General features: G+C 37.8%; 1 protein-coding gene across 3 annotated transcripts in view; it reads left to right on the forward strand.

Moving 5' to 3' along the window:
• CORIN (corin, serine peptidase) overlaps window positions 1-25,227 on the forward strand; it is a 278,248-nt gene that overhangs the window by 82,081 nt on the left and 170,940 nt on the right. For all 3 annotated transcript variants that reach the window (XM_073012425.1, XM_073012424.1, XM_008017472.3), the window contains exon 4: window positions 12,164-12,371. In XM_073012425.1, the coding sequence (XP_072868526.1) occupies window positions 12,164-12,371 (208 nt within the window). The remainder of the gene's footprint in view (window positions 1-12,163; window positions 12,372-25,227) is intronic.

Below are 25,227 nucleotides of genomic sequence, written 5' to 3' on the forward strand. Positions count from 1 at the left end.
AACATGCCAGTCATCTCAGTCCCTCCAGGGGTGCTGTTCTACTTGTATGCGTCTAGTCGGCCATCTTGCCCTCTCTCTAATTTCTTTATTGTTAAAGAGAAAACATGAAATCTCACTTCTTAACAAAGTTTTGAGTATACATTACACTTGTTAATGTGCCCATTGTTGTACAGCAGATCCCCAAAACTTTTTCATTTTGCACGCCTGAAACTCTATACCCATTGGTTAGCAACTCCTTGTTTCCCCTTCTGCCCAACCTCTGGCAACCATCATTCCACTTTCTGCTTCTGTGAGTTTGACTATGTTTGATACTTTAGGTAAGTGGAATCATGCAGTATTTGCCCTTTTGTGACTGGCTTATTTTACTTAGCATAATGTCCTCAAGTTTCCTCCATACCGTATGATATGACAGAATTTCCTTCTTTGTTGAGGTTGCTGCTGCTTTTATAGAAGAAGCCACTGCAAGACTTGTCAGTGGAGCTAGTCTAACAGTCTGGCACATGATAAGAACTCAGAAAATACTAGCCAGAAAGGTTAGGAGGAGTCTACTTGCTCCCTTTTCCCCTTTGCTTTGACCCATGTACTACAATTTCTCTTTCGTGCTGACTCCCACATCCCTCACCAAAAAACAAGTCAGACTTATGACAGAGAAGCTGGTCACATTTTTTAGTTTATTTTAAAAGCTTTTTAAAAAATAATAATTTTATTATTTATCAGAATTATATATCTACTATTTAAGCAGTATAGAAAACTGGAAGCATAAAGCAAGAAGGAAAAAAATCATTCCAAATTACCCTACCCAGAAAGAAACCATGTTTAATAATATGAACTAAACATCCTTCCACATCTGGGAGTGTTTTATCTTTTAGCAATTAATAATAAATATAAAAGGTAAATATACCTTTTATCTTTCAAATAAATGAACCTGGTTTAAATAAATATATATATACCTAGATATATATTTATATACTAAACATACCTAGAAGGTATATTTATTAGAAGATAAAAAGTATATTTATTAAAAGAAAGAAATGACATGTCTTATGTGTATTTTAAGGAGACTAGAAGTTCATTTTAAATGTTTCCTTTTGAGTATGTAGAACATACCTTTCCTTACAATCTTATTCTCCATAAAAATCTTCCTTTGCACAGTCAGAGAGTAAAAAGGTAAACAGTTGCTCAACTTGATTCTGACTTATGATAGATTTTAAGTTTAGAGGATTCTGAGTTAGAGAGGGTTATCTAAATGAGCCTTTTACAAATTCATTAAGGACCACAATACCCAGCTGGTATAATCCAGGCTTTTGTATGCAAACCTGCCCTGTTAGTCCTAGAATTCATTACTCCCATACTCAAATCTTAATTATTACTACATAATTACTCCCAATAAACTACACAGGGCTGAAAGTCCACTGAGATCTCATCACCTTCATAAGTGGTGAAATTTAAAACAAACCACTAGTGAGGCAGTGGATTTTACAATAAATCCATTACTTATTGAACATGTTGCTCCCGTAAGTAATTTTTTATACTCTCATCATTATAGAATTTATTTTTACCACTGTTGGCATGAAAAAAAATAATTTCTATATGTGTTAAATTTTGGCTAAATATGTAAAATGTGTTCCAATTCCAAATTCTTTTTAAAAAATATTCTATAGCACTAAGTGCCTTTGTATAATAGAGACTGAATACGTATTTTTAAATGACTAATGTTTTAAAATGCTTACTTTTTAGACATGAAGTCTTTGCCCATGCCTATGTCCTGAATGGTACTACCTAGGTTTTCCTCTAGGATTTTTATGGTATTAGGTCTAACATTTAAGTCTCTAATCCATCTTGAATTAATTTTCGTATAAGGAGTAAGGAAAGGATCCAGTTTCAGCTTTCTACTTATGGCTAGCCAATTATCCCAGCACCATTTATTAAATAGGGAATCCTTTCCCCATTTCTTGTTTCTCTCAGGTTTGTCAAAGATCAGATGGCTGTAGATGTGTGGTATTATTTCTGAGGACTCTGTTCTGTTCCATTGGTCTATATCTCTGTTTTGGTACCAGTACCATGCTGTTTTGGTTACTGTAGCCTTGTAGTATAGTTTGAAGTCAGGTAGCGTGATGCCTCCAGCTTTGTTCTTTTGACTTAGGATTGTCTTGGAGATGTGGGCTCTTTTTTGGTTCCATATGAACTTTAAAGCAGTTTTTTCCAATTCTGTGAAGAAGCTCATTGGTAGCTTGATGGGGATGGCATTGAATCTATAAATTACCTTGGGCAGTATGGCCATTTTCACGATATTGATTCTTCCTATCCATGAGCATGGTATGTTCTTCCATTTGTTTGTGTCCTCTTTGATTTCACTGAGCAGTGGTTTGTAGTTCTCCTTGAAGAGGTCCTTTACATCCCTTGTAAGTTGGATTCCTAGGTATTTTATTCTCTTTGAAGCAATTGTGAATGGAAGTTCATTCCTGATTTGGCTCTCTGTTTTTCTGTTACTGGTGTATAAGAATGCTTGTGATTTTTGCACATTAATTTTGTATCCTGAGACTTTGCTGAAGTTGCTTATCAGCTTAAGGAGATTTTGGGCTGAGACAATGGGGTTTTCTAAATATACAATCATGTCATCTGCAAACAGGGACAATTTGACTTCTTCTTTTCCTAACTGAATCCCCTTGATTTCTTTCTCTTGCCTTTCTGTTCTTGTGATAGTTTGCTAAGAATGATGGTTTCCAGCTGCATCCATGTCCCTACAAAGGACAAAAACTCATCCTTTTTTATGGCTGCATAGTATTCCATGGTGTATATGTGCCACATTTTCTTAATCCAGTCTGTCACTGATGGACATTTGGGTTGATTCCAAGCCTTTGCTATTGTGAATAGTGCTGCAATAAACATACGTGTGCATGTGTCTTTACAGCAGCATAATTTATAATCCTTTGGGTATATACCCAGTAATGGGATGGCTGGGTCATATGGTACATCTAGTTCTAGATCCTTGAGGAATCGCCATACTGTTTTCCATAATGGTTGAACTAGTTTACAATCCCACCAACAGTGTAAAAGTGTTCCTATTTCTCCACATCCTCTCCAGCACCTGTTGTTTCCTGACTTTTTAATGATCGCCATTCTAACTGGTGTGAGATGGTATCTCATTGTGGTTTTGATTTGCATTTCTCTGATGGCCAGTGATGATGAGCATTTTTTCATGTGTCTGTTGGCTGTATGAATGTCTTCTTTTGAGAAATGTCTGTTCATATCCTTTGCCCACTTTTTGATGGGGTTGTTTGTTTTTTTCTTGTAAATTTGTTTGAGTTCTTTGTAGGTTCTGGATATTAGCCCTTTGTCAGATGAGTAGATTGCAAAAATTTTCTCCCATTCTGTAGGTTGCCTGTTCACTCTGATGGTAGTTTCTTTTGCTGTGCAGAAGCTCTTTAGTTTAATGAGATCCCATTTGTCAATTTTGGCTTTTGCTGCTGTTGCTTTTGGTGTTTTAGACATGAAGTCTTTGCCCATGCCTATGTCCTGAATGGTACTACCTAGGTTTTCCTCTAGGATTTTTATGGTATTAGGTCTAACATTTAAGTCTCTAATCCACCTTGAATTAATTTTTGTATAAGGAGTAAGGAAAGGATCCAGTTTCAGCTTTCTACTTATGGCTAGCCAATTTTCCCAGCACCATTTATTAAATAGGGAATCCTTTCCCCATTTCTTGTTTCTCTCAGGTTTGTCAAAGATCAGATGACTGTAGATGTGTGGTATTATTTCTGAGGACTCTGTCCTGTTCCATTGGTCTATATCTCTGTTTTGGTACCAGTACCATGCTGTTTTGGTTACTGTAGCCTTGTAGTATAGTTTGAAGTCAGGTAGCGTGATGCCTCCAGCTTTGTTCTTTTGACTTAGGATTGTCTTGGAGATGCGGGCTCTTTTTTGGTTCCATATGAACTTTAAAGCAGTTTTTTCCAATTCTGTGAAGAAACTCATTGGTAGCTTGATGGGGATGGCATTGAATCTATAAATTACCTTGGGCAGTATGGCCATTTTCACGATATTGATTCTTCCTATCCATGAGCATGGTATGTTCTTCCATTTGTTTGTGTCCTCTTTGATTTCACTGAGCAGTGGTTTGTAGTTCTCCTTGAAGAGGTCCTTTACATCCCTTGTAAGTTGGATTCCTAGGTATTTTATTCTCTTTGAAGCAATTGTGAATGGAAGTTCATTCCTGATTTGGCTCTCTGTTTGACTGTTACTGGTGTATAAGAATGCTTGTGATTTTTGCACATTAATTTTGTATCCTGAGACTTTGCTGAAGTTGCTTATCAGCTTAAGGAGATTTTGGGCTGAGACAATGGGGTTTTCTAAATATACAATCATGTCATCTGCAAACAGGGACAATTTGACTTCTTCTTTTCCTAACTGAATCCCCTTGATTTCTTTCTCTTGCCTGATTGCCCTAGCCAGAACTTCCAACACTATGTTGAATAGGAGTGGTGAGAGAGGGCATCCCTGTCTTGTGCCAGTTTTCAAAGGGAATTTTTCCAGTTTTTGCCCATTCAGTATGATATTGGCTGTGGGTTTGTCATAAATAGCTCTTATTATTTTGAGGTACGTTCCATCAATACCGAATTTATTGAGCGTTTTTAGCATGAAGGGCTGTTGAATTTTGTCAAAAGCCTTTTCTGCATCTATTGAGATAATGATGTGGTTCTTGTCTTTGGTTCTGTTTATATGCTGGATTATGTTTATTGATTTGCGAATGTTGAACCAGTCTTGCATCCCAGGGATGAAGCCCACTTGATCATGGTGGATAAGCTTTTTGATGTGTTGCTGAATCCGGTTTGCCAGTATTTTATTGAGGATTTTTGCATCGATGTTCATCAGGGATATTGGTCTAAAATTCTCTTTTTTTGTTGTGTCTCTGCCAGGCTTTGGTATCAGGATGATATTGGCCTCATAAAATGAGTTAGGGAGGATTCCCTCTTTTTCTATTGATTGGAATAGTTTCAGAAGGAATGGTACCAGCTCCTCCTTGTACCTCTGGTAGAATTCAGCTGTGAATCCATCTGGTCCTGGACTTTTTTTGGTTGGTAGGCTATTAATTATTGCCTCAGTTTCAGAGCCTGCTATTGGTCTATTCAGGGATTCAACTTCTTCCTGGTTTAGTCTTGGAAGAGTGTAAGTGTCCAGGAAATTATCCATTTCTTCTAGATTTTCCAGTTTATTTGCATAGAGGTGTTTATAGTATTCTCTGATGGTAGTTTGTATTTCTGTGGGGTCGGTGGTGATATCCCCTTTATCATTTTTAATTGCGTCGATTTGATTCTTCTCTCTTTTCTTCTTTATTAGTCTTGCTAGTGGTCTGTCAATTTTGTTGATCTTTTCAAAAAACCAACTCCTGGATTCATTGATTTTTTGGAGGGTTTTTTGTGTCTCTATCTCCTTCAGTTCTGCTCTGATCTTAGTTATTTCTTGTCTTCTGCTAGCTTTCGAATGTGTTTGCTCTTGCTTCTCTAGTTCTTTTAATTGTGATGTTAGAGTGTCAATTTTAGATCTTTCCTGCTTTCTCTTGTGGGCATTTAGTGCTATAAATTTCCCTCTACACACTGCTTTAAATGTGTCCCAGAGATTCTGGTATGTTGTATCTTTGTTCTCATTGGTTTCAAAGAACATCTTTATTTCTGCCTTCATTTCGTTATGTACCCAGTAGTCATTCAGGAGCAGGTTGTTCAGTTTCCATGTAGTTGAGCGGTTTTGATTGAGTTTCTTAGTCCTGAGTTCTAGTTTGATTGCACTGTGGTCTGAGAGACAGTTTGTTATAATTTCTGTTGTTGTACATTTGCTGAGGAGTGCTTTACTTCCAATTACGTGGTCAATTTTGGAGTAAGTACGATGTGGTGCTGAGAAGAATGTATATTCTGTTGATTTGGGGTGGAGAGTTCTATAGATGTCTATTAGGTCTGCTTGCTGCAGAGATGAGTTCAATTCCTGGATATCCTTGTTAACTTTCTGTCTTGTTGATCTGTCTAATGTTGACAGTGGAGTGTTGAAGTCTCCCATTATTATTGTATGGGAGTCTAAGTGTCTTTTTAAGTCTCTAAGGACTTGCTTTATGAATCTGGGTGCTCCTGTATTGGGTGCATATATATTTAGGATAGTTAGCTCTTCCTGTTGAATTGATCCCTTTACCATTATGTAATGGCCTTCCTTGTCTCTTTTGATCTTTGATGGTTTAAAGTCTGTTTTATCAGAGACTAGTATTGCAACCCCCGCTTTTTTGTGTTCTCCATTTGCTTGGTAAATCTTCCTCCATCCCTTTATTTTGAGCCTATGTATGTCTCTGCGTGTGAGATGGGTCTCCTGAATACAGCAGACTGATGGGTCTTGACTCTTTATCCAGTTTGCCAGTCTGTGTCTTTTAATTGGAGCATTTAGTCCATTTACATTTAAGGTTAAGATTGTTATGTGTGAACTTGATCCTGCCATTATGATATTAACTGGTTATTTTGCTCGTTAGTTGATGCAGTTTCTTCCTAGCCTTGATGGTCTTTACATTTTGGCATGTTTTTGCAATGGCTGGTACCGGTTGTTCCTTTCCATGTTTAGTGCTTCCTTCAGGGTCTCTTGTAAGGCAGGCCTAGTGGTGACAAAATCTCTAAGCATTTGCTTATCTGTAAAGGATTTTATTTCTCCTTCACTTATGAAACTTAGTTTGGCTGAATATAAAATTCTGGGTTTAAAATGCTTTTCTTTAAGAATGTTGAATATTGGCCCCCACTCTCTTCTGGCTTTAAGAGTTTCTGCTGAGAGATCTGCTGTTAGTCTGATGGGCTTCCCTTTGTGGGTAACCCGACCTTTCTCTCTGGCTGCCCTTAAGATTTTTTCCTTCATTTCAACTTTGGTGAATCTGGCAATTATGTGTCTTGGAGTTGCTCTTCTCGAGGAGTATCTTTGTGGCGTTCTCTGTATTTCCTGGATTTGAATGTTGGCCTGCCCTACTAGGTTGGGGAAGTTCTCCTGGATGATATCCTGAAGAGTGTTTTCCAACTTGGTTCCATTTTCCCCCTCACTTTCAGGCACCCCAATCAGACGTAGATTTGGTCTTTTTACATAATCCCATACTTCTTGCAGGCTTTGTTCATTTCTTTTTCTTCTTTTTTCTTTTGGTTTCTCTTCTCGCTTCATTTCATTCATTTGATCCTCAATCGCTGACATTCTTTCTTCCAGTTGATCGAGTCGGTTACTGAAGCTTGTGCATTTGTCACGTATTTCTCGTGTCATGGTTTTTGTCTCTTTCATTTCGTTTATGAGCTTCTCTGCATTAATTACTCTAGCCATCAATTCTTCCACTTTTTTTTCAAGATTTTTAGTTTCTTTGCGCTGGGTACATAATTCCTCCTTTAGCTCTGAGAAATTTGATGGACTGAAGCCTTCTTCTCTCATCTCGTCGAAGTCATTCTCCGTCCAGCTTTGATCCGTTGTTGGCGATGAGCTGTGCTCCTTTGCCGGGGGAGATGCGCTCTTATTTTTTGAATTTCCAGCTTTTCTGCCCTGCTTTTTCCCCATCTTTGTGGTTTTATCTGCCTCTGGTCTTTGATGATGGTGATGTACTGATGGGGTTTTGGTGTAGGTGTCCTTCCTGTTTGATAGTTTTCCTTCTAACAGTCAGGATCCTCAGCTGTAGGTCTATTGGAGATTGCTTGAGGTCCACTCCAGACCCTGTTTGCCTGGGTATCAGCAGCGGAGGCTGCAGAAGATGGAATATTTCTGAACAGCAAGTGTACCTGTCTGATTCTTGCTTTGGAAGCTTCCTCTCAGGGGTGTACTCCACCCTGTGAGGTGTGGGGTGTCAGACTGCCCCTAGTGGGGGATGTCTCCCAGTTAGGCTACTCAGGGGTCAGGGACCCACTTGAGCAGGGAGTCTGTCCCTTCTCAGATCTCAACCTCCGTGTTGGGAGATCCACTGCTCTCTTCAAAGCTGTCAGACAGAGTCGTTTGCGTCTGCAGAGCTGCTGCGTTTGTTATTGTTTACTGTGCCCTGTCCCCAGAGGTGGAGTCTACAGAGACAGGCAGGTTTCCTTGAGCTGCTGTGAGCTCCACCCAGTTCGAGCTTCCCAGCAGCTTTGTTTACCTACTTAAGCCTCAGCAATGGCGGGCGCCCCTCCCCCAGCCTCGCTGCTGCCTTGCCGGTAGATCACAGACTGCTGTGCTAGCAATGAGGGAGGCTCCGTGGGTGTGGGACCCTCCCGGCCAGGTGTGGGATATGATCTCCTGGTGTGCCTGTTTGCTTAAAGTGCAGTATTGGGGTGGGAGTTACCCAATTTTCCAGGTGTTGTGTGTCTCAGTTCCCCTGGCTAGGAAAAGGGATTCCCTTCCCCCTTGAGCTTTCTAGGTGAGGCAATGCCTCGCCCTGCTTCAGCTCTCACTGGTCGGGCTGCAGCAGCTGACCAGCACTGATCGTCTGGCACTCCCCAGTGAGATGAACCCAGTACCTCAGTTGAAAATGCAGAAATCACCGGTCTTCTGTGTCGCTGGCGCTGGGAGTTGGAGACTGGAGCTGTTCCTATTCGGCCATCTTGCTCCGCCCCCCAAGTCTCCTTTTTTTAGTTCCAGTTTTTGTTCTTTTCTGCCAACTCAAGCCCGGAACCTCTCCTAGGTTCTGCTGGGCAAATTGACTTCATCCTCTTTCATAAACTTCAAAATTTTTTGCATGCTGTTTTTGGATGGTGGAAATTTGCTAAAAATATTTATGTACTGATGGAAGCCCCTCTCCATGCTCTTTGCTGTTATGAGTTTATGCTTTTTTCCCCTTTACTATTTTTTTTGTGTGTGAGGTGTCAGGAGGGAGGATATATGCTTAATCAAACATCTTGAATAGGAAAATAGTTGTACCTTTTTTTTTTTTTTTTTTTTTTTTAGACAGAGTGTTGCTCTGTTGCTCAGGCTGGGGTGCAGTGGTGTGATCTCAGCTCACTGCCAACCTCCTCCTCCCAAGTTTAAGCAATTCTTCTGCCTCAGCCTCCTGAGTAGCTGGGATTACAGGCGCCTGCCACCATACCCAGCTAATTTTTGTATTTTCAGTAGAGATGGGGTTTCACCATGTTGGCCAGGGTGGTCTCAAACTCCTGACCTCATGTGATCCGCCTGCCTTAGCCTCCCAAAGTGCTGGGATTACAGGTGTGAGCCACTGCTACCTTTGTTTTCTTTTATAATTAGTATAATGATGCCTTCTCTATTTATTTTTCTGGCAGAGTTTCTGGTTGAACACCAGTATTCATTCTCCTTCATTTGTAATTGATTCCACTCCCCATTTTTATCTGGGCACATGTCAAACTGGAATAATCCTAGCCTGTCATGCAACTAGATGTGGCCATGTGATGAAGTTCTGGATATTGGGGTATATGTGGAAGGGTCTTGTAGCAGCTGGAACTGTTCTTAAGAAATAGTAAGAGTGTGCCCTTGTCCTCTTTACTACTTCTCCACCCTTCTGTCTGGACCATAGGTTTCACTGTCTTGGGCCATGAAGTTAGGGCTACATAAAGAGCCTATGTTTCTGGCACCACGGGATCCACTTCCTGTCCTGGACCACTCATCTAGACTATTATAGGGCAGAGAAATTTTGTTCTGCTTAGAGCAATGTTATATTCAGTTTTCCTTCACTACAGCCAGACCAAACCTAACTAATACAACCTTAAAAGATAAGGGTAGAAGTGGTTTGTAAACTATAAAGGGGTACTCAAATGTCAGATATTATCCTATCTTACTCCAGATTCGATTTTGAGCTCTGCCTCTGAACTGGCTACTTTTCAACTTTCAAATCTTTTTATCACCAACAGCTGGATTAAAGTAGAATAAAATATATTCATCTATTAAATGATTATATAGTTGTTAGTTCTTTAAAATAATCTCAAAACCACAGAAGTAAAGAAAGTGTTAGAATATTTCAGTACATTAATCTCCCTAATAAGGAGCTTATAAAAGTAGAAAAAACACCCCTAAAAGTCAGTAGGAAAAATCCTCCAAGGATATGAAACTGAAGACAAAATGCAAATGGTCCTTAAATATATGAAAAGGTGCTCAACTTCACTGGCAACAAGTTAAATGCAAATGAAAAATCACCCTACAGTATAATTTCTCACCTAGCAGATTAGCAAAAATCCAAAAGTTTGACACTGTTCTCTGTTGATGAGACTGAGAAAGCAGACATCCTCACACACCGTTGGTGAGAATGCAAAATGGTATTTCTCGACGATGGGAGAATTTGACAATAGCTGCCAAAATTCTGAAAGCACTTATCCGTTTACCCAGCAATTCTACTTCTGGGAATCTATTGTACATTTCAGGCATATGTACAGGTTACTTATTACAGCAATATAATAGCAAAAAGTTGAAAACAGTTCAAATATTTATTAAAGGGAGGTTTTTAAAATAAATCCCAGTACAACATACAATGGAATGTTATGTGGCAGTAAAGGAAACAATGAAGCTCTCCAAATGCTACTATGGGAAAATTCCTAGGATTTTTTTTTTTTTTTTTTTTTTTTTTTTTGGTTGGGGGGAACGGAGTCTTGCTCTGTCACTCAGGCCGGATGGAGTGCAGTGGAGCGATCTCGGCTCACTGCAAGCTCCACCTCCCGGGTTCACACCATTCTCCTGCCTCAGCCTCTGGAGTAGCTGGGACTACAGGTGCCCAACACTACGCTTGGCTAATTTTTTGTATTTTTAGTAGAGACAGGGTTTCACCTTGTTAGCCAGGATGGTCTCAATCTCCTGACCTTGTGATCCACCCACCTCGGCCTCCCAAAGTGCTGGTATTACAGGCGTGAGCCACCACGCCCGACCCCTAGGATGTTTTCTATCTTGCATTTTTCAAATGATCTCTTAATATTCAGTGGTTTCTTTGGCTAGATGGAGGGAATGAGCCTTTTGTTATTCAAATATGGGCTTCCATCAAAGGCATAAGCCCAAAAGCTGATAACCCCTAAATAAAATAATATAATTGAAACTGATAAAAAGATGTGGTCAAAATATATGGGTGTATTACATATTACTATAAATACAGACCTTGTGATATTTCATTATATGCTTTTTAGCTTCTTCCTCTCATGAACTATTAAGAATTATCTTAAGAACTATTTTTAACATAATCCTCTACATTAGCTCTAAGTAATGGAAATTACTCAGAAGACATGGTTTCAGATCTGAAATTTATACATAATGGCTATGCACCTCTAGGCAGATTTCTTAGCCTTCTAAAAATTGAGTTTTCTCATGTATAATATAGATATGATTTCATATAACTAGGCCTTGAAACTGAGGTAATTGTGAATAAGAGAATCTTGTTTAAGCAACAACAATAAAAGCAATGAATCTTTATATAGACAAGAGAATACCGAATAAAAAAGAAAATGTAGAGACTCCTAAAATCCCATCATTTAACGCACGTCAACATTTTTGTTTATATCGGGTCAACCAGGCAAATTTCTGGCATGAAGACATTGGAAAAGCCATGGATGTAGTTTTGCCCAAAAGAGCCAACTATGGGCAACGATAATATCAGAGGCTCTGAGCTGCTCCTGAACTGTTGACATAGACAGGATTACAAATCTTTGCAAAATTGTGTTTTTAAAACAAGATCATTGTATACAAATTGTTTTGTGACTTCCTACTTTTATTTATTATATTATGAGCATCATCCCATGTGATTAGTCTTCTGAAGCATCTTTCATGTACCTAAATATTCTATTGTTTGTTCCATATATTTAGAACAATACTTTTTGCTGAATATTTAGATGATTTCTATCTTTTAAAAAGTGTAAACTATGCAAAGATCAAGATCCCCGTAGATAAATCCACATTCACAAATATGATTATTTCCTTAGGATAAATTTCTAGAAATGACTTGACAATGTCAAAGAATTTGCACGTTTGAAAGATTTTTTTGGATCCATATTGCCCTGCCCTGCTGGGATCCAAAAGAAAAGGTGATTGCCAGTTTATATGCCTACTTATATACATACAGTTTATATACATACATGTACATACGTGTATGATTGCATATCTAAATTTTTTCTTACAGTAAGTATACTTTATCTTATAAACAAATACTAAATGAGTTTGCAAACATCTGCTTCTGATGTGTCCACTCTTAAATGTGCTTGTCTTTACTTCCCAGGTGCCTGCATGAACATCACCCACAGCCAGTGTCAGATGCTGCCCTACCACTCCACGCCGACACCTCTCCTCTCAGTTGTCAGAAACATGGAAATGGAGAAGTTCCTCAAGTTTTTCACGTATCTCCATCGCCTCAGTTGCTATCAACATATCATGCTGTTTGGCTGTAGTCTCGCCTTTCCTGAGTGCATCATTGATGGCGATGACAGGTATTTGGGAACCCAAATTATTCAGTGATAAGAGTTGGTTATAGCAGAAGTATCCTAGGAGAAAAAAAAATTATCCAAACGACTCCCTTTCATTTTGGTTGTTATTAAAGGAATAAAAAAACCCACATTAGTCATGGCTAGTTCTAATTCTTTGAAAATGGAAATGTTTTGAAAATCTGGAATAATTTTATTTATGGGAAAAAATTATTCACAATGTTAGATTGATGCTATCAGAGGAATACCATAATAGCTGTTCCAGTGAGGATAGACAACACACTCAAAGGGGTGATAAGAGAGTTTCTTGAAGAGACTATTTATGGAGCTGTGGGCAGGGTTAAGAGAACAAGTAAGTGATAGGAGGCACCAGGATCTCATGATACAGAGATATAGTTCCACCACCCAAGATGGAAGGGGAATAACGGCCAGTAGCACCTAGAGAGAGTTGTATCTATGGGTGAAGGATCTCGGACAGGCCAGGTGCTATGACCCTAGGCAGAGGAGCATGGCCGCTGCCAACCCTTCAGTCTTGCAGTGAGAGAGAAGGAGGGATAAATACTCTGACCTCGCTTACCTCCCACCCTCCCATCTGCCAGTGCCTCTCACCAAATGAAGTCATCCACAACCAGAGGACAAGGGTGCATAATTCATGTGAGCATGGTGGATGAGATCCAGAATTTCAACTAAATCTCATCAGTTCAAAAGTCCCAAATCTTATACTTTAAAGCAAGTATCAACCATACCTAGATGTTGGGTGGTTCTTCCACTCAACACTGGTAGGCAGAGCAGGGCGAGAAGGGCAAAGTGTAGACACAGAGAGATAGACAGAGGCTCTCCAGCATGATATCAAACAGGATCAGGGAAAATTTCAATAAGTACATCAATCAAAAGTATGTCATGGAATTTTTGGAATATTAAGTATACACTTAAAAAAATTTCAAAACATGTGTTACTTATTCACATATAACACCAATTATTTTCTGAATTAAAATGTTACAAAGTTTTAGAATAGTAATACAAGAATAAGTTTCATTTTTTCTGTGTGTTTGAATTCTTATTTATATTAAATTGGCAGATAAAATTGCATGCATTTATTGTGTAAACATGATGTTTTGAAGTATACATACATGATGGAATGGCTAAATATAGCTGATTAACAAATACATCACCTCACATTGTACCATTTTTGTGTAAGAACACTTTACATCCATCGTCTTAGCATTTTTTAAGAATACTACACATACACACATACATATATACACATGTGTGTGTACATATATATACAGACACATACATATATGTATGTGTGTATATATGTGTGTATACATGTGTGTATATACATTCATATGTGTACATATATGTGTGTGTATATGTACATATTTGTCTATATATACATACACACTTAGAGATGGGGTCTTGCTGTATTGTCCAGGCTGGCCTCAAGCTCCTGGGCTCAAGCAATCCTCCTGCTTCAGCCTCCTCCCAAGTAGCTGGGAGTGTAGGCACACACCACTATGACCACCTAAGAATACAATATATTTATCAATAATTATAGTCACCATGCTATATAAAAGATCTCTTTAACTTATTCCCCCTAGGTAACTGTAATTTTGTGTCATTTGACCAATATTTCCCCAATGTTCACCCTTGAACTTCCCTAGCCTCTTTTAACCTTTATTCTACTCTCTATTTCAATTAGATCAAATTTTAAATATTTTATATATAAATGAGATCCTGTGGTATTTGTCTTTCTGTGCCTGACTTACTCCGCTTAACAAAGTGTCCTCCAGGTTGATCCATGTTGTGGCAAATAACAGGATTTTTTCTTTTTTATGGCTGAATAGTATTCCATTATATATGTGTGTGTGTGTGTGTGTGTGTGTGTGTATCACATTTTCTTCATGCATTCATTGGTTAATGGATACTTAGGTTGATTCCATATATTGACTATTGTTCCATTGTCTCTCTCTCCCCCACCTGGGGCCTTCCTATTCTGGGAGACACAGTAATATTCAAATTAGGCCAATTAACAACTCTACAATGGCCTCTAAGTGTTCAGGTGAAGGAAAGAGTGGCATATCTCTTACTTTAAATGAAAAGCTAGAGATGATTAAGCTTAGTGAGGAAGGCATGTTGAAAACCAAGATATGCTGAAAGCTAGGCCTCTTGCACCCAATGGTTAGCCAATTGTGAATGCAAAGCAAAAGTTCTTGTAGGCATAAAACAGTGCTACACCCATGAACACACAAATGATAAGAAGGCAAAACAGCCTTATTGCTGATATGGAGAAAGTTTTTGTGGTGTGGATGGAAGATCAAAACAGCCACAACATTCTCTTAAGCCAAAGCCTAATCTAGAGCAAGATCGTAACTCTTTAATTTTGTGAAGTCTGGAAGAGGTGAGGAAGCTGGAGAAGAAAAGTTTGATGCTAGCAGAGATTGGTTCATGAGATTTAAGGAAAGAAACCATCACCATGACATAAATGTGCAAGATGATGTAACAAGTGCTCATTTAGAAGCTGTAGCAAGTCATCTAGAAGATTTAGCTAAGATCATTGATAAAGGTGGCTACACTAAACAACAGATTTTCAGTTTAGGCAAAACAGCTTTCTACTGGAAGAAGATGCCATCTAGGACTTTGCTAGCTAGAGAAGTCAGTGCCTGGCTTTAAAACTTCAAAGATAGACTGACTCTCTTGCTAAGGTCTAATTCAGCTGGTGACTGGAAGTTGAAGCCAATGATCTTTTGCCGTTCCCAGAATCCTAAGGCCGTTAACAAGTATGCTAAATCTACTCTATTCATACTCTATAAGTGTAACAGAAAAGCCTGGATGACAGCACACCTGTTTACTGATAGACCAATGGAATGGAATCGAGGTCCAATAAATAAATCCATGTCTTTATAGCAAACCGGTTTTTGACAAAGGTGCCAAGAACACTCAATGGAGGAAAGACAGTCATTTCATGCAATGGAGAAAAGACAGTCAATAAAGGGCAATAGGGAAACTGCTTTCTGATTATTTTGAAGCCCACTTTTGACACCTACTGCTCAGAAAAAATACAAATTTCTTTTAAAATATTACTACTCACTGACAATGCACCTGGTCACCCAAGAGCTCTATGGAGATGTACGAGGAAATGAATGTTATTTTCTTGCCTGTTAACAAAATATCTCTTCTGCAGCCCATCAATCAAGGAATAATTTTGACTTTCAAGTCTTATTATTTAAGAAATACATTTCATAAGGCTGCAGCTGCCATAGATAGATTGTGATTTCTGTGATGGATCTGGGCAAAGAAAATTGAAAACCTTTAGGGAATAATTTACCATTCTAGATTCCATTAAACATGCTTGTGATGCATGACAGGAGGTGAAAACATTAACATTAACAGGAATTTGGAAGAACTTGATTCTAACACTCATGGATGACTTTGAGGGATTCAAGACTTTAGTGGAGAAAGTAACTGCAGAGGTTGTGAAAATAGCAAGAGAACTATAATTAAAAGTGGAGCCTGAAGATGTTACTGAATTGCTACAAGCTCATGATCAAACTTGAATGGATGAGTAGCTTTTTATGGATGAACAAAGAAAGTGGTTTCTTGAGATTAAATCTATTCCTGGTGTAGATGCTGTGAACGTTGTTGAAATGACAACAAAAGATTTTGAGTATTACATAAACTTATTTGATAAAGCAGTGGTGGGATTTGAGGTTTTGATTTGCATTGCCCTAATAATTAGTGATGTTTAAACACTTTTTCGTATACCTATTGGCCATTTATATGTCTTCTTTTGAGGAATGTCTATTCAGGTTTTTTTTTTTTTGCCCATTTTATCATCAGGTGGTTTGTTTTCTTGCTACTGAAGTGTTTGAGTTCCTTATGTATTTTGGATATTAACCCTTTATCAGATGTATAGCTTGCAAATATTTTCTCCTATTCCATAGGTTGTCTCTTCACTCTGTTATTTCCTTTGCTGTACAGAAGTTTTAGTTTGATGACATCTCATTTGTCTACTTTTGCTTTTCATGCTTGATCTTTTGGGATCATTTCCCAAAAATCATTAACCAGGCTATAGGTTCCCCTTATGTTTTCTTTTAGTAGTTTCATAGTTTGGGCCCTTACATTTAAGTCTTTAACCCATTTTGAGTTCATTTTTGCATATCCTATGCAATAAGAGTCTAATTTCATTCTTCTGCATGTTGATAGGCAGTTTCCCCAATGCCATTTATTGACTGTCTCTTCTCCATTGCATGAAATGACTGTCCTTTCTCCATTGTGTGTTCTTGGCATGTTTGTCAAAAACTAGCTTGCTGTAAAGGCATGGATTTATTTATTGGATCTCAATTCCATTCCATTGGTCTATTTGACTGTTTTTATACTGATACCATACTGTTTCAGTTACTATGTGTATTTTTCCAGTCTCACACTGCTATAAAGGACTGCACGAGACTGGGTAATTTATAAATGAAGGAGGTTTAATTGACTCACAGTTCTGCATGTCTGGGAAGGCCTCAGGAAACATAATGGTAGAAGGGGAAGCAAACACATCCTTCTTCACATGATGGCAGGAAGGAGAAGTTCCGAGCGAAATGGGGAAAAACCCCTTATAAAACCATCAGATTTCATGAGAACTCACTCACTATCACAAGAACAGCAACATGGGGGTAACTGCCCCCATGATTCAAATACCTTCCACTGGATGCTTCCTATGACAAATGGGGATTATGGAAACTACAATTCAAGATGAGATTTAAGCAGGGACACAGCCAAACCATATCACTATGTTTTGTAGTATATTTTGAAGTTAGGTAGTGTGATGCCTCTAGCTTTGTTTTTTTGATCAGGCTTGTTTTGGCTATTTTGTCTTTTGTGGTTCCATGCAAATTTGGAGATTGTATTTTCTGTTTCTGTGAAAAATGTCATTGGTATTTTCATAGGAATTGCATTGACTCTAGATCACTTGGGTAGTATGGACATATTAACAATATGAATTCTTCCAACCATGAACATCCATATCTTTCCACTCATTTGTGCCTTCTTCAATATTTTTCAATGTTTATAGTTATAAGTGTAGAGATCTTTCACTTCCTTGTTTATTCCAAAGTGTTTTTCGTAGCTATTGTAAGCAGGATTGGGTTTTTAAAATACATTTCTCAAGCTGGGTGTGGTGGCTCACGCCTGTAATTCCAGCACTTTGGGAAACCAAGGTGGGCAGATCACGAGGTGAGGAGATTGAGACCATCTGGCAAACACGGTGAAACCCTGTCTCTACTAAAAATACAAAAAATTAGCCGGGCACGGTGGCACGTGCCTGTAGTCCCAGCTACTTGGGAGGCTGAGGCAGGAGAATGGCATGAACCTGGGAGGCGGAGCTTGCAGTGAACTGAGATCGTACCACTGCACTTCAGCCTGGGCGAGAGAGTGAGACTGTCTCAAATATATATATATTATATATGTATATATTATATATATAATACATACACATATTTTTTTTCCGTTTACTGTGTGTGTATAGTACTACTGATTTTTTCATTGATTTTTGTATTCTGCTACTTTACTGTATTTGTTTATAGATCTAACAGATTTTTTTTGTGTGCATGTGTGTGTGTGTGCATGTGTAGTCTTTAGGGCTTTCTTTAAGGTTTTCTATATATGTAAGGTCAGTGTGTCCTGCAAACAGGGACAAGTTAACTTCTTTCTTTCCGGTTTGGATGGCTTTTATTTCCTTCTCTTGCCTAATTGCTCTGACCAGGATTTCTAGTGCTATGTTGTATAAAAGTAATGAGAGTGGGTATCCTTGTCTTATTTCAGATCTTAGAGGAAAACTTTTAAATTTTGTCTATAGAGTATGATGTTAACAGCCTTATTATGTTGAGGTACTTTCCTTCTAAACCTAATTTGTTGAGTATTTTTATCATGAATAAATGTTGAATGTTGTCAAATGCTTTTCCTGCATCTGTTGAGGTGATCATATGTTTTTGTCCTTCATTCTGTTAATGTGATGTATTATGTTTATTGATTTGGTTATGTTGGGCCACCCTTTCATACCTGTGATGAATCCCATTTGATCATGGTGAATGATCTTTTTAATGTGCGTTTGAGCTTTGTTTGATAATATTTTGCTGAGGATTTTTGCATCAATATTCATTAGGGATATTGGCCTGCAGTTTTTTGTTTGTTTGTTTTTTATTTGTTTGTTTTTGTCTTGCTTTTAGCTGGTTTTGGTGTCAGAATAATGAGTTTGGAAGCATTCTCTCCTATTCAATTTTTTGGAAGAGTTTAAGCAGAATTGGTATTAGCTCTTCTTTAAATGTTTCATAGAATTTAGCAGTGAAGCCATCAGGTCCTGGGCTTTTCTTTGATGGGAGACTTTTATTACTAATTCAATCTCCATACTCCTTATTAGTCTGTTAATATTTTCTGCTTCTTCATAATTTAATCTTGGTGGGTTGTACATGTCAAAGAGTCTATTCATTTCTTCTAGGTTATCTAATTCATTGGCATATAATTGTCATACTAGTCTTCATGGTCCTTTGTATTTCTGTGGCATCAGTTGTAATGTCCCCTTTGAATTGCATTTTGAAGTGCAAATAAATTCCATGTTATTCATATTGATTTAATTAATGTATAAAATATTCCCAAAATAGGGAAAAAGCATTTATTATTTTAAATGGAAAAAGCCTGCATTGCTATAGTGTTGAGGTAGGATAAAAACAATAGATTCTGAATCGCAGAAGTAACTAAAGAACTGTTACCCAGTGGCATTCAGGAAAATGTTTTGTTGTAAACTATCAGTTGCACGTGTTTTCACAGTATGAAGAGAGAGAAGAGCTGTTAGGCTTTTCCCATGAATGAAGATATGGGGTGGTAGTGAAGAGGCCCTTTATGTTCCTAGACTGCAGTAGTATAATACGGTGGTTGTGAGCGTATCCTAGGGCTGCCATAGCAAATGACTGCAAAATCTGGGTGGCTTAAACACAGACATTTATTCTCTTCCAGCTTTGGAGGCTTGAATTCCAAAGTCTGGCAAGGTCATCCCTTTCTTCTGGAACTCCAGAAAGAATTCATTTCCTTCCTTTGCCAGCTTCTGGTGGTTTCAGATGTTCTTTGACTTACGGCCAAATCGCTCTTGCCTTTGTCTTCACCTTCACATGGTGTTCTCCTCTGTATGTCTGTGTCTTCTCCTCTTTTGTGTCTCATATAGACACTTGTCATTTGATTTAGTGGCCACCCATACAATCCAAGATGACATCTTCATCTCAAGATTCTTATTACATCCACAAAGACCTTTTTTCCAAATAAGATAATATTCACAGGTTCCAGGAGTTAGGACATGAACATATTTTTGGGAGACCACCATTCAACACACAGTAGTGGTTGAGAAAGCAAGCTCTGAAGGCAAGTGCAGCAGCCCCCTCTTATGTGATACGGATATAGTAGTGGTATTTACTTTATAAAGTTAGTATGAGGATTAAGTAATAAAACATGCTTGGAACAGTGCCTGGCTCTTACGAAGAAACGTCATCAACAGTTATTAAAATACTGGATTGAAAAGGACAGGTAGTACTAGTGAAATATGAAGGTTATTCATTAATAATTATTAACTATAAGGTATTAATTACTATGAAAATATTATTAATTTATTAATATTCATTAATTATTAATAAATGAGCATTCCTGGCATATTCTAAGTATTACTTATTAATTATCATATTATTAATTATCAGTTACTTATTTATTAATATTAATTATTAATAAAATAAGTATTGCTAACGTATGGTAAGTATTCTAAGTATTGAATGATTGCAAAGAATGCAGAATACTATATGGATTAAAACTAAACTAGGTAGACTGCATAGAGCTTCTGGAGCTAGATGTCAGTTCCATTTCTGCTTAATTTTTCATAATTTCACTTACATCTCTTTGCTTTAATTTCTCTATAGGCTCTTGTATACACATAAGTAAGATAATAAAATAAAGTTCATTCAGCTTCCAGGAGTCTCTAAATTCATTTTGATCATTATCCTGATTGTAATTCAATCTCTACTTGAATATTGTAAATTTTTACTTAAGCTACTTACAATTTTCAGGGCACTTTTAGGTACAATTTGCTTTTCCCCTGACCTGATAAGTGTGCTAATACGGTAATTTTTTACTTTCTATTTTAATGGAAAATGATATCCATTATTATATTAATTTTCAAGTATCCTTTGGGGACTTATTTTATTTTTTATTATTGCATTTATTATTATTATTTTTTGAGGCAGAGTCTCGCTCTCTTGCTAAGGCTGGTGTGTAGTAGTGTGATCTTGGCTCACTGCAACCTCCACCTCCTAGGTTCAAGCAATTCTCCCTGCCTCAGCCTCCTGAGTAGCTGGGATTACAGGCACCCACCACTGTGCCTGGCTAATTTTTGTATTTTTAGTAGAGATGAGGTTTCACCACAATGTCCAGGCTTGTCTCGAATTCCTGACCTCAAGTGATCCACCCGCCTCAGCCTCCCAAAGTGGTGGGATTACAGCTGTGAGCCACCACTCCTGGCTCTGCATTTATTATTATATTTAATTTTCTAATTGCACTTTCGGACCAATGCTTCTTGCTGTCACTTAGTGTATGTGTGGGATCTGCAAGCTAAATTTAATAAGCAAAGTGAGTTCAGAGAAGTAAAATGTATTATAAAAATAATTCTAATGTCAAATATAGTTTTATTTTATATTTCATTATTTTGGATCATTCATCATACTAATTTCCTCTGCTAGCGAAATAATGAAGATTTGCTTGTGTTTCATCCTAGAGACAATACCTACTTAATACTATTTAAAACTTAATTTAAAAGTATTATAATGGTATGTGTAAATGTTATAATTTTTAACCTGATTCCTTTGAGATCTCAGATTCTCATCAACTATAGTGTATGTTATAACAATGAGCTTTGACAGTTTCTCCTTTGGACTGTGTCTGCTTTTAATAAATGTGCATACCATGTACTGCAAAACAGGCTAATTGAAATGGAGGAGACCCAGCAGATTGTCTCCAGCTTGCTTATATGTTCCAATACATTGCAGATATATTCCATGCTCCTGAAATGAGATTTTAACTTTAAGAATTTGATGTGTCAGTTATTTATTTTTCCCTCTGACATACTGATTTGCCACTAGGTCCTAAACAAATATTCTTAATATCTAGAGCAATTATATAAAAAATTTACGTAGCAACATGACTGAGATTAAAAATTTCACCTGAAGCATGGGAACTACATGTTTTCCGTCGTGTACTCAGTTTTCCACAGTATACTACAGTTTTCTTTAGTGTACTTAATCCTTGTAGGTTTTCAGTGAGAACCAAATGAGTTTCCTCAAATGAGCTTCTTGAAAAACACCACACTGTTACCCAAATTTTATATTATGTGTGTTCACTGAAGATTAAAGAATTTCATCTGGCAACTGCAGAGAATGCGCTTGAAAGTTTGGGGGCAGATTACATTTGATTCAAAGCATAGCTCTGTCCATTGCCAGTTTTAAGTCCCTACCATAGTTTCTGAAGCCCTTTTTGCTTCTCTGGTGTCATAGACCTGGCTCCAGTTGCAGTGACCTTCCTTTCTACCTCTCAAAAATGCCAACCTCTTTCTAGCTTCCTTTGCGTATAATGTTCCTTTTACCTGGTAGCGTCTTTCTCCTCACACTAAGCCCTCTTTTCAGAAGACATCTCTGCAGAGAAATCTCTGATCATACTCAGTAGGGCCTGTTATCTTTCACCATGGCACAGTTATATCCCCTTTTGCCTGTTTATTGCCTTTCTTACTTTCTAAGCTCCACAGTGGCAGATAACTTGTTGACTTTGCACACCATTGTATACCCATTGTTCAGAACACTGCCCAGCACATAGCAGGTGCTCATTAAATATTTAAGTAAAGGAATAAATGAACTCTTCAATCAGGGAATCCTCCTAAATGTCTAGGTTAATGAGAGTTCAAAATATGTTGACTGTAGTTGTACTACACTTTTTGTATAATTTATATGTTCCTAAAATTTTTGCATAAATCAAATTTTATATATATTTTAAAGGAATTGAAACTTTAAGGTGACTTGGATAATATTTCCAGAGATAATTTAGCTTCTTTCTGAAGCTCCTGAGCTTCTCTTTTTAAAATCAGGCAACACTGATGATCTGGTTGGCAGAATAACCAGCTAAAAGATGTTACATTAACTCTCACTTCTCCATCACTGTTAAAATCCTGGACCTAATGGATAAGGTATCACTAGATTGTGCCCGAAGACTGGCTTGGCAGCTCTGTGCTTCTTCTTAATGTTAACTCATATGTACTCAGTTAAAAAGACTTTCTAATTGAAAATTTTAGCATTAAAGTTTATATAAAGAACAGAAAGAAAACAACAATAAAATGTCTAGAGGATACTGACGAGAATAGCGATTGAGAATCTGTTCATGTGAAGAATCCTTGAGGGAACTGGGAGTGTGAACCTCTGAGGGCATACCATGGCCATTCTCAAATGTTTCTGGGCCATGAGATGGAAGGCAGAGCACACTTTTTCTGTGTTCTTCCACAGGGCAAACATATTAATAGAACTAGTAATTGAAAGTCATTGAGGAGTAAATTCCTACTTAGCTAAAGGAAGAATTTTGTGGATAATAAACTTGTGTAAATATAGAATTGTCATCTCAGGAAATGGTGAGTTTGCTACTACTGGAGGTATTTAAACCAACTGATGAGAACTTACTGGAGACCCTAGGGTAAGGAATCCAGCATCCTAAGGTTAATTGGTTTTTCATTGGGTTGAGAGGCAGGTCCATTTACAGTGGCCCAAGGCACTGATTAATAAGGAACTCTAAAAACTCATGAAACAAGATGAAGAAAATTAAATTTGGCATAGGTTTTCTCAAAAACACTCTTATGTTTGCTTTGAAATACTAATCAGAGAATCTTCTTGAAGGTTTTGGGGGGCATGGTGTTGACATATGATGGATCATATCCAGTAGCAACAACTGGCCACCAAACTGCCTTCAGAAAGAATGGGCCAAGTTAACTGCAGGACTTCTGGTTTACTAAGTTGAGTTTGCAAATTGGGACCCTGCTACCTAAAGTCCTGTTTCTCTTCAGTGCGAATCTCAGTTTCTCACCCAAATAAATATTAAACAACTATTTAAAGGGTATCACCCTGGAAAGGAGCTAGGTCATCTGCTTGACCCCTCTGTGTCTTAGGTGGATTGGTCTTTGCTTAAACAGTTCATGGTAGAAAATAGAATTTCAGGCTCTAGGTGTTAAGTTACATATATCCCAAATTGTTTCACATTTGGGAATAAATGGAAACATTAAGGAATTAAATATTTTAATATTTATAGTTTTTTTAAATGTATATAGATCAGTGGTCAAGCAAAAAGAATGAGCATTGTTGCTGTTACCAAAGAAATATTCTGAAAGTCATGTGCTGCTTACTTTCCTGAATTTATCTGCTAACTTGGAAACAGCAGTCAGGTACATGAGTTCTGGCAACCTGGCTGTTTAGGTGGCTGGTTGTAGCAAAGTTCCCTTTTCAACATCATACAACACTGGTGACTTAGTTGCTTTTTTGGCATTATATATAAAATATGAAGTGATAGATGAGGTTTCATTTTATGAGCCAAAATGGCTCAAAGCATAGGTAAGATACTGTCATATAATTCTGATTACTTTCATTTTACAAAGATGTAAAGCTAGAGAATCAGGGCATGACAGATAAAATATATCTAAAAATGCCTTGTCATGTTACTGACAGTGTCACAAGCACACACATTTCATCAAGCTCTGTGCAGTACCTTTCTTCTCAATAATTCATTGGTATTATGTGTTGGGGGAAGTCAGGGACCCCGAATGGAAGGACCAGCTGGAGCTGTGGCAGAGAAACATAAATTGTGAAGATATCATTGACATTTATCAGTTCCCAAATAATACTCTCATAATTTCTTATGCCTATTTTACTTTAATCTCTTAATCCTGTTATCTTCTTAAGCTGAGAATGTACGTCACCTCAGGACCACTATTGTAAAAATTGATTGTAAAACATGTGTTTGAATAATATGAAATCAGTGCACTTTGAAAAAGAACAGAATAACAGTGATTTTCAGGGAACAAGGGAAGATAACCATAATGTCTGACTGCCTGTAGGGTCAGGCAGAATAGAGTCATATTTTTCTTCTTGCAGAGAGCCTATAAATGGATGTGCAAATAGGAGAGATATCACTGAATTCTTTTCCCAGCAAGGAATATGAATAATTAATACCCTGGGGAAGGAATGCATTCCTGGGGGGACGTCTATAAATGGCCGTTCTGGGAGTGTCTATCTTATGTGGTTGGGATAAGGACTGAAATACGCCCTGGTCTCCTGCAGTACCCTCAGGCTTTTTAGGGTGGGGAAAAGATCCCGCCCTGGTAAAATTGAGGTCAGACCAGTTTTCTGCTCTCGAAACCTGTTTCCTGTTGTTTAAGATGCCTATCAAGACAGTATGTGCACAGCTGAACATAGACCCTCATCAGTAATTCTAATTTTGCCCTTTGCCTTGTGATCTTTGCTTTGCCCTTTGCCTTGTGATCTTTATTGCCCTTTAAAGCATGTGATCTTTGTGACCTACTCCCTGTTTGAACACCCCCTCCCCTTTTAAAGTCCTTAATAAAAACCTGCTGGTTTTGCAGCTCAGGGGGACATCACGGACCTACAGATATGTGATGTCACCCCTGGAGGCCCAGCTGTAAAATTCCTCTCTTTGTACTCTTTCTCTTTATTTCCTAGACCAGCTGACTCTTAGGGAAAATAGAAAGAACCTACGTTGAAATGTTGGGGGTGGGTTCACCTGATAATTATGTGGCTCT

This window comes from Chlorocebus sabaeus, chromosome 27, assembly GCF_047675955.1.
Source record: "Chlorocebus sabaeus isolate Y175 chromosome 27, mChlSab1.0.hap1, whole genome shotgun sequence".
Classification (NCBI taxonomy): domain Eukaryota; kingdom Metazoa; phylum Chordata; class Mammalia; order Primates; family Cercopithecidae; genus Chlorocebus; species Chlorocebus sabaeus.